The 15,507-nt window shown below is 32.7% G+C and overlaps 1 protein-coding gene across 4 annotated transcripts in view; it reads right to left on the bottom strand.

Moving 5' to 3' along the window:
• The window catches only part of LOC110019259 (structural maintenance of chromosomes protein 6A-like), a 51,930-nt gene extending 38,676 nt beyond the window's left edge, over positions 1-13,254 (bottom strand). For 3 of the 4 annotated variants that reach the window (XM_020716868.1, XM_020716869.1, XM_020716870.1), the window contains exons 1-4: positions 12,944-13,254; positions 12,731-12,836; positions 9,052-9,185; positions 210-265 (exon numbers count right to left, since the gene is read on the bottom strand). In XM_020716868.1, the coding sequence (XP_020572527.1) occupies positions 210-265; positions 9,052-9,185; positions 12,731-12,836; positions 12,944-13,100 (453 nt within the window). In that variant the 5' untranslated portion in view covers positions 13,101-13,254. Of the gene's footprint in view, positions 1-209; positions 266-4,966; positions 5,024-9,051; positions 9,186-12,730; positions 12,837-12,943 lie in introns of those variants that run through there. The other variant, XM_020716871.1, reaches the window with a different exon arrangement.
• Between the last annotated feature and the right edge of the window lie 2,253 nt (positions 13,255-15,507).

Raw genomic sequence — 15,507 nt, 5'->3', positions numbered from 1 at the left:
CATCCCCCACCCCCACAGGGGGTTGGGAAAGGTGAAAGGTTTACATAACAAGTGTATTAATAGCATGAAGCATCACTACTGTATTAGTATATTATGATGCAGATGTGAAACAAAAGACTAATAGCAGTACAGAAGCATTAAGGATTTAACTGTAAACTGGTTTAACAGAAAATTCAGATGAAAAAATATATATATATATATATACTTACATTAAAGTGATCTATAAGCTCGTCAAGCTCCTTGGCCCGCTGAGCAATTTTTCTTCCTTTAAAACATAGTCAAGACTATAAGCATCCAACTAAAGCCAAAAATAACTACACAATAGCAATAAACCAGAGGTAGTTGTTGAAGATAGTGCATGTTTACTCCCATTTACAATAAAAAACAGTGAAACAGAAAAAAATTAGCTAATATAGTCTGCTAATGCACATTAGATAAAAGTGATTTAGGAACATGATTTCATCAAAAACATCTCCCACAAAAAAGTAACATGAATTTCACTAAAAATAGATGTAGCATAAACATAACAATAGGGACTTCATCGAGAAAGATTATTCAACTCGTTACTACTCGGACAGAATCAAATACAAAGAAAACAAATATCATTTAACTTCTTAAGGAATTTTAGTTATTTTTTCTTCTCAATTGGTAGTCTTTTTAGTACTGTTTGCATTGTTATGTGTAGCTCCTGTACATCATTGATATGGGAAATAACACCATTTTCTCAAAAAACAAGAAACACCAGGTAATCAAATAGTACAATAAGTTTTGCTTTCACTTATTAGCACTGATATGCATAATAGATAATTATAACCATAGTTAATTAGTGCAGATAATGAAGGGTTGGCAATGCAACAAAGATTCTCAATCCATAACTTAAAAAAAGGAACTCAAGTATTCGGATAATGGGCAAGGAAATACTTAAACTTAAAAGGATATAACGGCAGAACTAAAAAAAAAAAAAAAAACCCCACAAACAATTTCAAATCTGAAGATTAAAATAAAAAATTGTTCAAAATGAATTCCTCTACTAAAATAGCATCCTATTTACACATATGCATCATACCATCAGCCATGGATGCAGACTGTGCAATTGATCAATCATGTTATCTTAATACTTCCATTGTTTAAGTTTCTAAACAAGACATATAAAGTCCAAAAAATTCAAAAACATCATTTTTCTATTTTTTGTGTTTTCAATTAGCGAATAACTAAATTTGGAGAATGAAACCAAAGCACAAAACTATGAAGTCCATCATTTTAACCTTTTAACCCATCCTAAAAATTTTAATAGGCCTCAGATAGATGCTATGACTCCTGCATAAAAAGGGAAAGAAATAGAGCAGAATCACTGAAGTAATAAGGTATAAGAGTTGTTTGTCATAAGAAGGCCCCAGAAGTTGTTTCCTTATCATGTCCTTTGACATTATGATCCTCCTTGGCAGAAAACCAAAAAAATGAAATAGGGAAGGGGTAAGACTGATATTAGGGAATGAGTATAATAATTGTGAAGCATTAACAAATGAAATGGTTTGCAACAGGGAAGAGTTTTTGGATTCTTCTTGTCTTTTCCACGTCTTTTCTTTTATGTGTGTAGGAGGCCATAAATAGTTGTCCCCTGCGTGTGTGGGAGGCAGTTTTGAGTGTGTTCAGTTTCAGATCTCCTGTATGGAGTCTATTTTCCCTTCGAGGGATGTATCAGAGAAATTAGCGGTGCTTTGGTTGTATCCTCTCCGATGTGGTGATTGTACCTTCCCCTTTTATCCTCCCCAAAATGTATCTTTCACTCTCCTTAGGTGTCGACTACTTCAAGCTTCTCCTAACCACCACACGATCATTGTCGACCACCCACAACCCTTTCCACTCGTTGTCCTTCAATCCCACACCTTCCCTTCACTACCACTCGCCTAATGTGGTTATCGTCACCCCTTCCAATCATCATCATCCCTGTAGCCGACCTACACTCCCTCCCATGAGGATATATTTAGGAGTGTTTGCTTGTGTCGTTTCAAGTTTTGTGTTGATATTTTTGTTCGAGTAATGATGTAATCTTATTTTAATGTTAATGAAAGTTTAAGTTTGATGTTTTTACTGTTTCCCCTACTAGTTCCGGTATCATATAATAGAAGCTTGAAGTACAATAGTCAAGCCAAAATAATAGTGATTTTATGGATGTTATTCTTATACACGAATTCATATAGACCAGGGCTGTCAAAATGGCTCGTTGCTCACGAGCAGCTCGTGTTCAATTCATTTGATAAGCAAACAAATCGAACACAAACACTTTTTTGCGCTCGATCCATAAATGAGCTGAACACGAGCTCGTGTTGGGCTCAAAAAAATTATATATATAATTGATGATACTATTTTAAAATAATGAAACTGATTACAAGGCTACAAAGATTTATAATTAATTAAAATTATTAATTAAAAAATAGAATAAAATATATTAAATTCTATTTAAATATATATTCTAATATAAATAATAAGATTTAAATCCCGCCCCAACTGTCAACATTCTAATTATGCATAACTAGGGATGAAAAAAGACCTCGTTTGTGACATATCATGTTCGGCTCGCTAAGCAAACGAACCGAACACAAATAAATTTTTTGAGCTCAATATATTAACAAGTTGAACACAAACGACGGCATTTTTTAACGAGTCAAACATGAGACAAGCCTCGGCACGCTCAAGTTTGGCCTGTTTACACTCCTAATATCAACAACCCAAACTCCTTTGAAAAATCCTCCTCCAACCCAAACCACTTTAAAGTTATAGCTCAAATTTTTACATTATTCCCATTTTCAAGGGCCCTATTGGAAAACCACCCGCACTTCCTAATCAGGGATTATGATGCAAACCTTCAATTTGCAGCACAAAAAATGCTTTTAACCACTTCAAAGGATTGAAATTTTATGGAAGCTCAGAATTAACTGTTGATATTGAGCTAAATGGGATCTCTATAAAATTTCTGAAGTAATCACTGTGCAATATTTTTTTTCTTTTCATTTTTTCCAGTGTGTTGTGATAAAAAACAACAACTATAACATGCTTTCAGCTTTTCGATCTTCAAACATTACATCTAGTATTTGATTTTCCTCCTTGACGTAGTAATCGACAATTTCCTATAAAAATTGCTAACCTCAATGCCTATTCCACAACTCAACTTGATTGAATGGTAAAGATTGTGATACCGAATGAAAAGATCTAGAGCACTAAAGATATTGAGAAAATAGCATGTATCAAATCCGCTAGATGATAACATATTGAAACTATACCAATGCCTTAGGTGTGAGCGAAAGATTAGCATACACGAGTAATGAAAATTTAAGAGAATTAATATGTATTACTACTTCAAAAACAATAACAAAACAATAACAACAACAATAAGAATAATAATATGTTTATTATAATTAAATATTTACTTTTCAGGATACATAATACTGATAATAGATCAATCAGTAATGTATGAAATTAATAATGACACTTGTTCTTCTATTTTTTAATTATATATAAAAAATAATTTTGCAAAACCATAGCAGTCGGTTGCTTCAATTTTCTACCATCCCAAGCCCCAGCAACATCTTAAGTGCCACACCTATATCCCAAAAATAAAAATAGCAAAAAAATAAAAATATAAACACAGCAAGCATCGGTACTTTTTTAAAACATTTTAGGCATTTAATGTTTGCATGAAGGCTACCAACTCTACACTTTCTCAACACATCTCACACATGTGAGGACACCATTCAGCCCAAGTGTTTTAAGAAAAATAATAATAAATCTCAAAACTAATGATTACCAATGTCTCATTACTCACTAATTTTCTCCTTCGCTGCTCACTCACCCTCTCAAGTAATAAAGTCTCTTAGCCCTAAACTATTCACTCATACGTGCCCTCCATCTCCCTCAACCTCTCATTAGAAACCAAAACTTCAAAGATACTATTTCTAGCCTCCCAAGGCCGCAATATCAATGAACACTTTCCAAATCCAGTGTTCCTCTGTTAGGTCCATGGCCAACTTATAACTCTCCCTACCTCAATTTCAAAAAAACAACTTTAGTCGATAGCCCAGCGCCAAAGTTCTCTTCAAAACTGCCATCACCCCTAACAAAGTTGTCAGCAATTAGACACGAAAATTTCATAAGTCGTCAAGCATTTCTATCCCAATGTCAGCTAATTCCGCAAACGTCGTTACAATACATCTCCAACAAACTAATAATTGCAACCACTCACCTGTCCTACAGTTGATCACCCCACTGCACGAAAAAACACTCCAAATCTCCCAATCCATGTCTCTTACGCTAGTGACATAATTCCACTCAAGTCAACATCGTCAAGCATTTCACAAATTACCATTTTGCCCCGACACCAATACAATACCACCAAAATCCTGCCAACCACCCAAGACACCACTACTTCTCTTCTCGGCCCAAAGTCATTCTCAACAACTCTTTACTCTCTCATAAAAGTCAATCTCATGGCATTTTCATCAACAGCATCATCTCGCAAAAGTTAAAAGAACAGTAAGTAGCCACACCACCAATGAAAAGTACATGTGCGCATCATTTCAACTTGGCTAAGAAAACATGTTCTATGCATGTGATTTCTATTGCAAGTGAATAACTGCCATGCACTAATTCTTAAGAGTTATGGGTTAAAGACCTAGGCCATCACATTGCTAACAACAAATGATGCATGTCTCCTTAGAGCAACGGGAAGACCTAGGATCACTCAAGTGCCCCTTACACAGAAGTTATGCCGGAAAATTGCACAAAGTTTTACTAAAAGAATTCAAAAAGAACATAATAAAATTAGTTTTCTACTAAAATGTGAGAAAATTAAACTACGAGTATAAAATTAAAAACTGGAGACAAAAAGAGACTTGAATTGCATTACATATCATGTTTAAACGAACAAAAAATAACTAAAAATGAACTAATAGTGGACTCGATAATTTACCTATAAGGGCACATAGACCTTCTTTGTTGCCTCTAAAACTCTCAGAGCATGCTATGAACTGAGGACAATATGAAAAAAACTAATGAAATGCCATTATTTATAGGCTTCTTCTTTCCTGTGAGGTCCACTTAGACGAAGCATGAACAGTGAATGCAAGCATAATAACACAATTTTAAGCGCACAACACATATTCTAAATAGCAATATTCAAAATCGGATCCACAAATAAAAAGGGCATATCGACAGAATGTAAATGCTTGAACTCTAAATGAAAAGATTTGCGTTCGTTGATAAAGGAGAAAAAAAAATAAACTATGGATGAGTTTTAAAGCAGGCATGTGTATCACAAAACAACATTCAACTCAGTTAAAACACCCACAAATTGTGTAGGTGCTTTGAGAAGTATGCACGTGCTTCGAAAATGTATCAATTATCAAAAGCAACCTCTTGCAGATACTCTAAAAAGTGTGTCAGCATGCTATATAAATAAACTCTCATTCAAACATCAATAAACATAAGGCGGCTTTAAAGCATTGTGAGCACTCAATGAAAACGAAGTTCAAATTATGCTAACTTGATATGTGTGCAATTTCCCCAAAAGATGTGCAAATATTTTAGAAAAAGTGTGAGCCTGCTTTTAAACTAACTCATCATTATGTTGCATGCACGCAATCCAATGGGCTGCCCTACCCATAAAACAAATTCATAAGTCCCACTTTTTTAAGCTTGATCCTATATGAAATCAAAATAAAGTTGACAAGGCTTTAATCTTTACAAATCTAAAAATTTAAAAGGTGCGGATAAAAGAAAACTCAAGTGGGCCACCCTGTCTAGAGGACATGGTTAAAATTCCAATTTGCTTGTTCGATCAGTTATGTTCCAAACATAGGACTTTAAAAAACTTATGCCAAGTGACTAGAGACATCAAAAAAGCTTGTCTTTAGCGAACGGCACTTGTTTGACTCGTTAAGCATCCCGTGTTCAATTTCGTTAAGCAAGCAAGCTAAACACGAACAATTTTTTTAGTTCGATTTATAAATGAGTTGAACACAAACAAAGGTTTGCTCGTTTGTGTTCGACTCGAAATAATTAAATAATTAAATAATAATATTTATTTATATTTTTTTTATATAATTTTTTTTATACTGTATTTGAAATATATATATATATATATATGCAAATATATATATATAAGATTTCAGCGGTATAAATGATTAAGTGTTAGATATGTAAACAGTAGGAATTGGTTGGTATGTATTTAAACACTCAAAAGAAAAAACAAGTCTGGCCCGATCCCATCTCACATTAGGGTTGTCAAAAAAGCTCATTGTTCGCGAACAACTCGTGTTTGGCTCGTTAAGCAGCTCGTGTTTGAATTATTCATTAAGTTAACGAGTCGAACACGAACAATTTCTTTAGCTCGAATTATAAATGAGCAAACACGAACAAAAATAAATTTTAATGAGTTGAACATGAACAAGTCGTGGGCTCGTTCAAGCTCGGCCATTTACACCTCTACAAGTGACCCAACTACTCACTTTGCAATACTTGTACAGTAAGAATTAAATATTCAATCAACAATCTCGCTTAAATTATTTAATTTTACATTTGCATAAGGCAGACCTTTTACAAGAAAAATTCATTTTCTAATTTTCAAAGTTGACCCCCTACAAGCACACAAGCAGAGTTCATAATATGACATATATCAAAATTTAATCATTAACAATTACCACTATGATGGGCATATTTACTAAAAATTATTATCAAAGGGGTTGCAATCAAAATCAAATCATCAACAATAAAAACTCAATGATAAGTTGGTTGATATTAAATAATAATGGAAAGATATCTTATTATTATAATGCCCTAAAATTCCAAAATAAACAATTCCAAGCTCCAATCATGATGATGACACATTCAAAATAATATCACAATAAATACAACTCTATCTAAACCCAATCACCCTACCTAAATATAAAATATAATAAACTACAAAACCAAAAATACTCAAGCAAAACTTGGCAATTCCAAGCTCATAGCAATCAATCCAACCATACCTCCTCCACGCCACTTTATCAATGATGAAAATTTTAAGTGTAATTAAAGTTTATAAAAGGTCAATATCATATAAACTGGGTCTACACGATCACTCTCAAAACAATAATAATGTGACATTTACCCTCTAACCGAATAATTTGCAACAAAATGACATCAATATATTACAATTATACTCAAAACTTGGAGTTTCCTCAATGGCACAATTGTGAACAATAAGGCACACATGATAGGCCTTGAAGCCCTCAATTAACATAGTTTAGCAAAATTAATCTCTTGGACAAACCTTCATCCTATGTTTACAAAATCCCCTTAAAAGGATGAAAACTATCATTATTAAAAATGATCATTTGATTAGGCTGAGCTCACTAACTCTGTTAACTAAGTAAACAAGAGTTTGCAATAACAAGAGATGATGGGCTCGTTAGAAATTAATCAAATCAGTCATCATTCCCCCTATTATCCACTCCAAATTAATGTTAACTATTTTCTCTATCACGAACCAAATCGCTAATATTATTAACTAAATATTTAGAGCCTGCTGATTAAATTAATCAAAAGTTCTTTATCATGACTGAGATAAGTAATTAACCTTCAACGCATTTATTTGAATCATGAAAAAGGCACTTCGACCATTTTTTGGCATCTTTTTTTTTCTTTTGCATGTGTTTTTGGATCATCTGATGATCTTATCAGGACAGTAAATGTTTTAGATTTGACTTTTTGTAAGAAAAGTAGAGGTAGACCTAAAAAGACTTAGGCATGTTGTATAAAAATGATCTCAATCTATTAAAATTAAATGAAAATAAGACACTCAATAGGACACAATGGAAAAAAAGGGTTCATGTAGCCAACCAACTTAGTGGGATAAAGGCTTTGTTGTTGTCGTCGTCATCGTTGTTATTGGAATATTAACTACTAGCCCAATAAAGAAAAGCATTACTTCACCCTTGCCGAATTTTGGAAGCTCCTTGGCAAAAGAATATGGATTAATAACCCTTAATTAGACAGCCAAGTGGTGTTTCATGGAAATTGGCATTGCTGCCTTGGACCAAAGCCTTGCATCCAAAACAAGAAGTGTGAACCAAAATCTAGGGGCAAATTCCTCAATCAGGCCATAAAAGAAGATTTATAAGGAACTACAAACGTATTATGCAAACATTTCACTGAAGGCTTGAGGACTACTAGCTTTAAGTGAACAAAACCAACACAAATGCCTTTTGAACAAATCAAAACTTAAAAGAATAAGGTTTAGTACCTACATTAACATTTTTTTTTGCGAACTGTTCGCAGCGGGCTAAACTTGTTTCACATTCTTTCTTTTAAGAGATCCGACACCTTGCTTTTAAAGGCATAAAGCAAGGTGCCGAAAGTTTTTACAAATTGGCTGATGCTTCAAACATTACATACGTCGAAATCAAGAAGTACGAAGAGAGTTTTCCAATTAACGAGATGACTGATCAACATAGACCTGATGTTTTAAGTATTGGCTAAAGTAAATTATTATTAGAAGCAAAATCAAACATTAAAGAAGTCCATGTTTATCCAGATCAACAAGCTGTATTGTACTGACATTGTCAAAAGAACGTTAATCCAGTGGGGAGTTCAAATTTGGTAGATGAAAATAAATAAAGAAAGCAGTAATGAATTGAAATTAACTGTAAAATCAGAGCAGAGTTGTCAAAATTATCACAAACTGATCTCAGATTTATTTAATATGAATAAACACCATAGGGCCGTCACAATGGCAGTCTTGTAGTATATGTGTGGAGTATGGCACCTAAAAGACATCAGGCTGACTGTTAAGCTTCACCTTTAGAAAAGCTTAATCCTTGTAAACATCGAGTTCGGTTCTCAATAAGAAGATTACAGCTTTTCCCTCAAATATAAATATGATGTCAGCATGGCATCCGATTTGGTAAGCAAGACTTTTAACTATAGACTGGGCTTTTTAATCTAATTACAATAATGTATGAACAGAAAATTTAGTCAAAAAATCCAAATGGATGAAAATGAAGCATTGAAATTAACCTTGATGGTCCTTCAAAGCAATCGAACTGGTCAACTCAGTAATGCGACGCTCTATGATTATTATATTACCATATGTTTCAGGCTTGAAAGCATCTTCTCCTTCATTCTTAATTTCAACAAATATAGCAGCATAACTGTAAGAACAAATAGCTCAGTATAATATAGAGTGATCGAGATGACTGAAACTGAAAGCTATTACAAAGTTAGAAAATTCATGTGTTGCAATAACCTTTTTAATTTACTAGAAAAAAAAATAGATTGGATTTAAAAGATAGATAAACGAAAAATTATCAGAAAGGGAATAATCAAATAGGCACTATTTCTTAAAAACTGCATTATTACCGGCCATGTATTCTGCAATTTAATAATAGTTATGTCCATGACACAGAACCCTCTAGAAAACAATCAGCCAAAATGTGAATAGAGATATTTTTCCATGACAAAAGCCATGCATTTTCCTCCACTGTAAAATGTCATGCAAAATTAAAAAATGTAACACTGCAACTTAACCTTCATCTTAGGAATGTGCAGATATATAGCCGTTTCTTTAGCACCAAAATCTTTAAAAATTCTTTATCATCATACAATTTCTAGGTTATGAATTTTTAAAAGATTTGAAATGAAATTTCTTTTGAAAAAAGAAATGCCTATGCTGCACAAAATTGGGCTTCTCTTGTAAAATATGAACTTTAGGTCTTGGGGAAAATTTTTGAGTTTTACAGTGAAAATTTTGTGCATACTCAGTTTGTGCTGTACTTTATTTCCTTTTTCTTCTTAAAGGCACCAGAGTCCCACTAATAGATACATCAGCTACCGTAATTTTATAGAGACAATGCTTATTTAGCTTTTAACTAATAGAATACAAATTGCACAGCTCATTATTCGCATTAAAAAGTTACTCTTCAAAAGGAACTATAACAGTAGGTAGTTTGCAGGGAGGAATGGAGACAGAAGAGGGAGGGGAAAGAAAGAAGAAAAGTTAATATACTATCCACTTTGAGCAAAATTTTAATCTTTTACATTTTCTTGGTCTAAACTAAACAAAAAAAGCAAATCAAACTCAGTTTCTCAATCATTAGAACCACAATGATCAAATTTTGCATGAATTTTGTAACTGTTTCAACAGCTGCCAGTTTAATGAAAAAATTTATTTGTAACGACTTAGAAAATACCATGAAGAATGTAAATTTTTAGATTATACCTTCCACAAATAAAAAAAGAATATAGCACTTCATGTTTAAATTAAAATACAACATAGTGGTTTTCACTGTCAATAGAACATGCTTATTTGAATTTTTTTTAACATGGTTTTCATTTTTTTAGTTTACACGCACAACACACCAAACACACTATTTAAATATATCATAAGTTTCGAACTTCAGCTATTTATTGCGGTGTTCACAAGATAGATGGCATTGAACCTAGTTTTAAGCACAACAAGTAAAAAACAATGAATTGAAATGCAGGTTTTCACAATAGCAGGACATAGACAAACTAATATAAGTCCATTTCAAAGATGTAGCATTCACCAAGGGTGGATTTTTAAGATTATATATATATATTATCATTTATTTATATTTTTATTTGACTATATGCTTCATTAAAATATATAATTGTGCCTCTGAAATTTTAAGATATTTATTTTATTTTGACTGAATTTAATTTTAATTTAAATTATTTCTATAAATTCATTTTATTAATCAAACTGCCATAATTTCTCAATAATCAAAATCACTAAATTTTAGTGTAAAATTCCAAATTAAATTGAGCCCCCTTTATATTTGTTAGGTTTTACTTTCAGACGTATCCCACTCCCTCTGCCCCTCCACTCTGCCGCCCTATGTTTTCAATCTCATCCCGCCAACCCTCAAGTGCTCTATCTAATTTTTGCGCCATCCTGGCTCCCTCGGCTATCATCCTCCCTCACGCTTAGGCTTTAGCTCACTCCTGCCGTCAAGCAGGAAGCAAGCAACGAACAGCATCATAGCACAGACTCCCCTTCTCCTCCAGCTCCTCTCAGTCTCCTCTCCTTGTGCATTGCATAAGCTCGGCCTTCTCCAAACCTCTCTATAGCCACTAATATTTAGTCGGCAGCTCAAAGCATATTAGATGCAAGAGTTTGATCAGCTCCATTGAGAGAAAGTTAATATGATCATTTTTGAAAGCTTTTTATGATTTCCTCATTAATAAGGCATATCAGCTGTAGAACGAGTAATTAAAGGTTGAGATACCCATCATGAGTCCTTATCTAATCTATTGGTATAAACAATCTAGTGTTAAAACTTACAAGTATTTTGTTATGCAATCATTGTAACTAAATTGTGAAAAGTAAAAAAAATAATAGATGTCCTATTTGTAGGATTGATAAAACAGGGCTCAAATTTAGCTTCATATTCCTTAAGTTACAAGAAAATTTGGAGTTTAAGAAGAACGAACTAATTTCCAAATTGTCACTGTTGTTAATCACGTGGTATCAAAGTTTTTCATAGTAGTCAAAATTTTGAAAATATTGATTTAGAAATAATTAGAATGTTCTAACATATGTTTTCAAAGGAATGTCATATTAGAACTTTCTACCATTATAATGTTTTATACTTCTATGGCTTAATTTATATTTCATGTAATTTTTTTTTGTGCCTTTATTTTATACATGAATGCCAAATAATATGAATTTTACTTTACTTTAGTTCCTTTAAAGAAATGAATTTTCAAAAGCAAGATTGGCATTTCTTGAATAACTTTTTTGTAATCTCATTTGATCTGCAAGGATTTAAACAAATATAGAGAGGTTTTTTTAGCTATCAAAAACCAAGTTACCATCAAATTCAAATGCGATAGTGTAAGAAATAAAGAAAAGAAGCCGAAACAAAATAGTAAGGACAACGAGTCATTGATGAATTTAGGAGCTGATTTTTTAAATCTTCAATTATTGAATCCTGCATTGGTGATGTTTTTTTTTTTTTTTCAATTTTTAACTCCACCTTTACTCAAATCAATGTACAAAATTTTGGTTCATATGATTGTTGATTTATTCATTTTTCTTCCTACCTTTCTTAAAGAATTATAGGGACATTTACATATATACCACATAATTTATGCATTTACATATTTAACTCCTATAATTTTATTTTTATATTCATGACACTTAAATTTTTTCATATCACATCAAAAATACAACTATAAGTAACTTTTATGAAGTAAAATACACTTTTTCATGCATAGATAAAGTGTCATATATGTAAAGTTTGAGAGTTGGCTATGTAAATACATAGAAATTCAACGGCATTTATGCAGCTATTCCTAATTATCTCAATTCTTTGCATTGGTGTATCATCCATCTCTACTATATTAGCCCGAAACACCTCTTTTACTATTACCTTAATTTCAATATATGCTAATCAGCGTGCATTATTAAATTTCAGTAATGAGTTACCCAAGGGTTGGCACAACAAGTATATGTCCTCAAAAGTAGATGTAACGTAGCCTTATAATTTGTTTGTGAATCTTTGCGTCGGCATCAAAGAGGCAAAGAAACACTTTTTGTCGTTAGAACGAATTGCTAAGATGGGAAATAATTGGTTTTTGCCATAAGAACCACCAACGCTGAATAACAAAAAACTAGTGAGATGCAGAGCATGCAGACGTTATAAGAAAATGCTATGTGACTGAAGCGCCTTGCCTGCATCCAGTCTTTATGAGATCTTTCAAAGCGTTCGCCCTTTGTGTGCCTTTAGCCCGGCAACCAAACGCCACACAAAGCGCTGTCAATATCGCACTTTTTCCACCTAATGAGCAGAAAAAAAAAACAAACCTTTAGACAACAAAATGGGTCAAGCAACAGAAGCGCGCGGATTTTGGATTCGGACAGGAGCTTATGGTTCTAGGGAAATACTTCCGTTCTGGCCTGTGATGAAGTTCACCCAGTCTCCCAAATCGATTTGTAAGCTGCTGTGGCACATGAAATTCTCCAGACGAATCCTCGAAATTACTCCAGGGGCCGATCTGTCGGGGTTCGCCCGTTGCTCAGAGAAAATCCTAGATTCCTCCATATGGATTGCAAAACGTTGTAAGGGCGAGGAGAGAATGAGAGGAGAAGTAGATGGTGAGATGTTGGGAGGCGGTACGACGCCGCAGGAGTCGGAAAGAGGAAAAGCAATAGGGCCGGAGAAGTAGCCCGCCAAAATGATCCCTTCCGATCGTGCATGTATTCCATTGGGTTAAAAATTAGAGAGAATATTATCTTTTTTATATGTATAACATTATTACTATATAATTATGTATAATATATGTATTATAGTATATAACATTATTCTGTATGGAGCCGACATGTATACAAACTCGACACAAAATATTTTTTTCCAAAAATCATAAATGTCTTACAAAAGATGCAACTATGGTGTAACTGAACCAGATTGACTCATGAGCCGGCTCTAATTTGGCTTGATATGTTATTGTTGAGCCGACCTTGATGAGTTAATATCTCAAGCTGAAGCAACCAAACTTATTGAGTTGGCTAGTGAGTCCACTCTTTATAAAATAATGAGTACAAATATTTACTCAAAATATAATAAAACTTAATGTTTTATTTTAAATTATTAAAAATTATTTAAAAATTATTCTTCTCCTACTTACTTATTCACTCTATCATTTTATTTTGACACCAACTTAAATTATTGTTATTTTTTTCTCTTTAATAGTAAATAAATTAGCTCGTGAGTCGGCTTGAACTCATAAAAGCTCGGGCTTGAGTTCAAACTCGATTAATTAATGAGGCTCAAGCTCCAGTCAATTGTTTCTCGAGCTTGGTTCGAATCATTTGCCCCATTGGTACGACTAATTCAGTGCAAAATAATTCAAATATTGAATTCTCTTGTCTTTTGCTGAAAGGAAAAAGTATTCTCACTTCATGGGCTCTCTCTAGGCATCAAAGGCTTTGATTTAGCTCTTCTATAGTATGTGATTTTTAAGTTGTTCTCTATAATTATCTCTTCAATACAATCAAATAAATATGAAATTTCATAAATTAATGGATCCTTTCTATATATATTTTTATATTTTTACTCTTTATTTATTATGTATGGCAGTTTATAACATGATTTGAGATGTCAGCGTGTAGTTCATTAACGGGAATGCATTCATTCTAAGAAAAAAATGACTTGTGTTTTATTTTGTTAAGAAAATATTTTTCATGCATGTAAAATTTTCTTATGTTTGTATTTGTTGATGAACACAATAAGAAATTTCTAAGGTAACGAGTAAGGTTGATTTTGTCAATTACTAATTGCCTCGTTGTTAAATTATATCTTATTTTGTGCTAAAGTTTGTGTTCAATTGAGTACTTTATGCTTTTATCACAATAGCCTTTTTTTTTGGGTAAAGTTGCACTTGAAAGAAATAATTTGTTAATGTTTCTAACCTTGTTGTTTTGACTTAGTTACCACGGGTTACTTTAATTATATATTAAAAATTTCAAATAGGAGCGTATCCTTTTACTTATGGTGTGTTTGTGGCAGCTACAGCTTATTGAATAATCTGCTGATAAGTTGATTAAAAATAATTTGCTGATAAGTTGGGTGCAATGACTATTATAAATTTTTATTTTTTTAGAAAAGTCAAAACGCACCCAGAAAGTTGTCACCGCACCTAGATAGATACGGTATGAAAACACTATTTTTCAGCATTTTGAAAATGCATACGCTGCTAAAATGCAATTTACCCAAACAGGCCAGGTGCGTTTTCAACATGCCACCACACCAAATAAGTTGCATCAAACGGACCCTTAGTCTTTTTATTAAGAAAATGAGCAGATTTAAATTTATGAACCCTTAAAGGTTGTCCTACTTGTATATTGGGTCATTCCTGTTAATATTGCATCAACCAACTCTCTAAACATAATTGAGTTAGACAAAGTTATCTCTATTGACAAGTGGTGATACTTATGATTTCATTCTTATTACAAATCATTTTTGCCGCCTAATAATTCCCTTTGCATCATCTATATGGGCATCGTTTTAACTTCTAAATACATGTTTATAAGTAAAATTATTAAAACTTAAAAAATGCATATTAATATAAGTCTATAATGACCATATATTTATTCCTTATAAAAAACTCAACATTGTTGAGGCCTCCCTTAGAATTCCATCTTCTAATAACGCATCCTAGCTCACTTACTCCATTAGACTCATTAAGAAGGTGCAATATAAAGAAATTTCTCTTTTAGTGAATAGCCTAACACTCTCGACTCTTCTTTTTCTGCTTATTGATGTTTTAATATAATAAGTTTGAATATGGAGGATTATCGTAATTTTCTTAACAATCTAAGATGGATATACTTACTCATGAGAAATAATATTGATTTTCTCCAATTATATATAGAAGGAAAAAAGAAATTATAACTTAATTAATTATGTATTTACTGCTAAAGGAGTCCTCTTCTCTATTCAAGACATCACT

Source organism: Phalaenopsis equestris, unplaced genomic scaffold (assembly GCF_001263595.1).
Source record: "Phalaenopsis equestris unplaced genomic scaffold, ASM126359v1 Scaffold000054, whole genome shotgun sequence".
Taxonomy (NCBI): Eukaryota; Viridiplantae; Streptophyta; class Magnoliopsida; order Asparagales; family Orchidaceae; genus Phalaenopsis; species Phalaenopsis equestris.
This window is presented reverse-complemented; position numbering and strand designations above follow the sequence as displayed.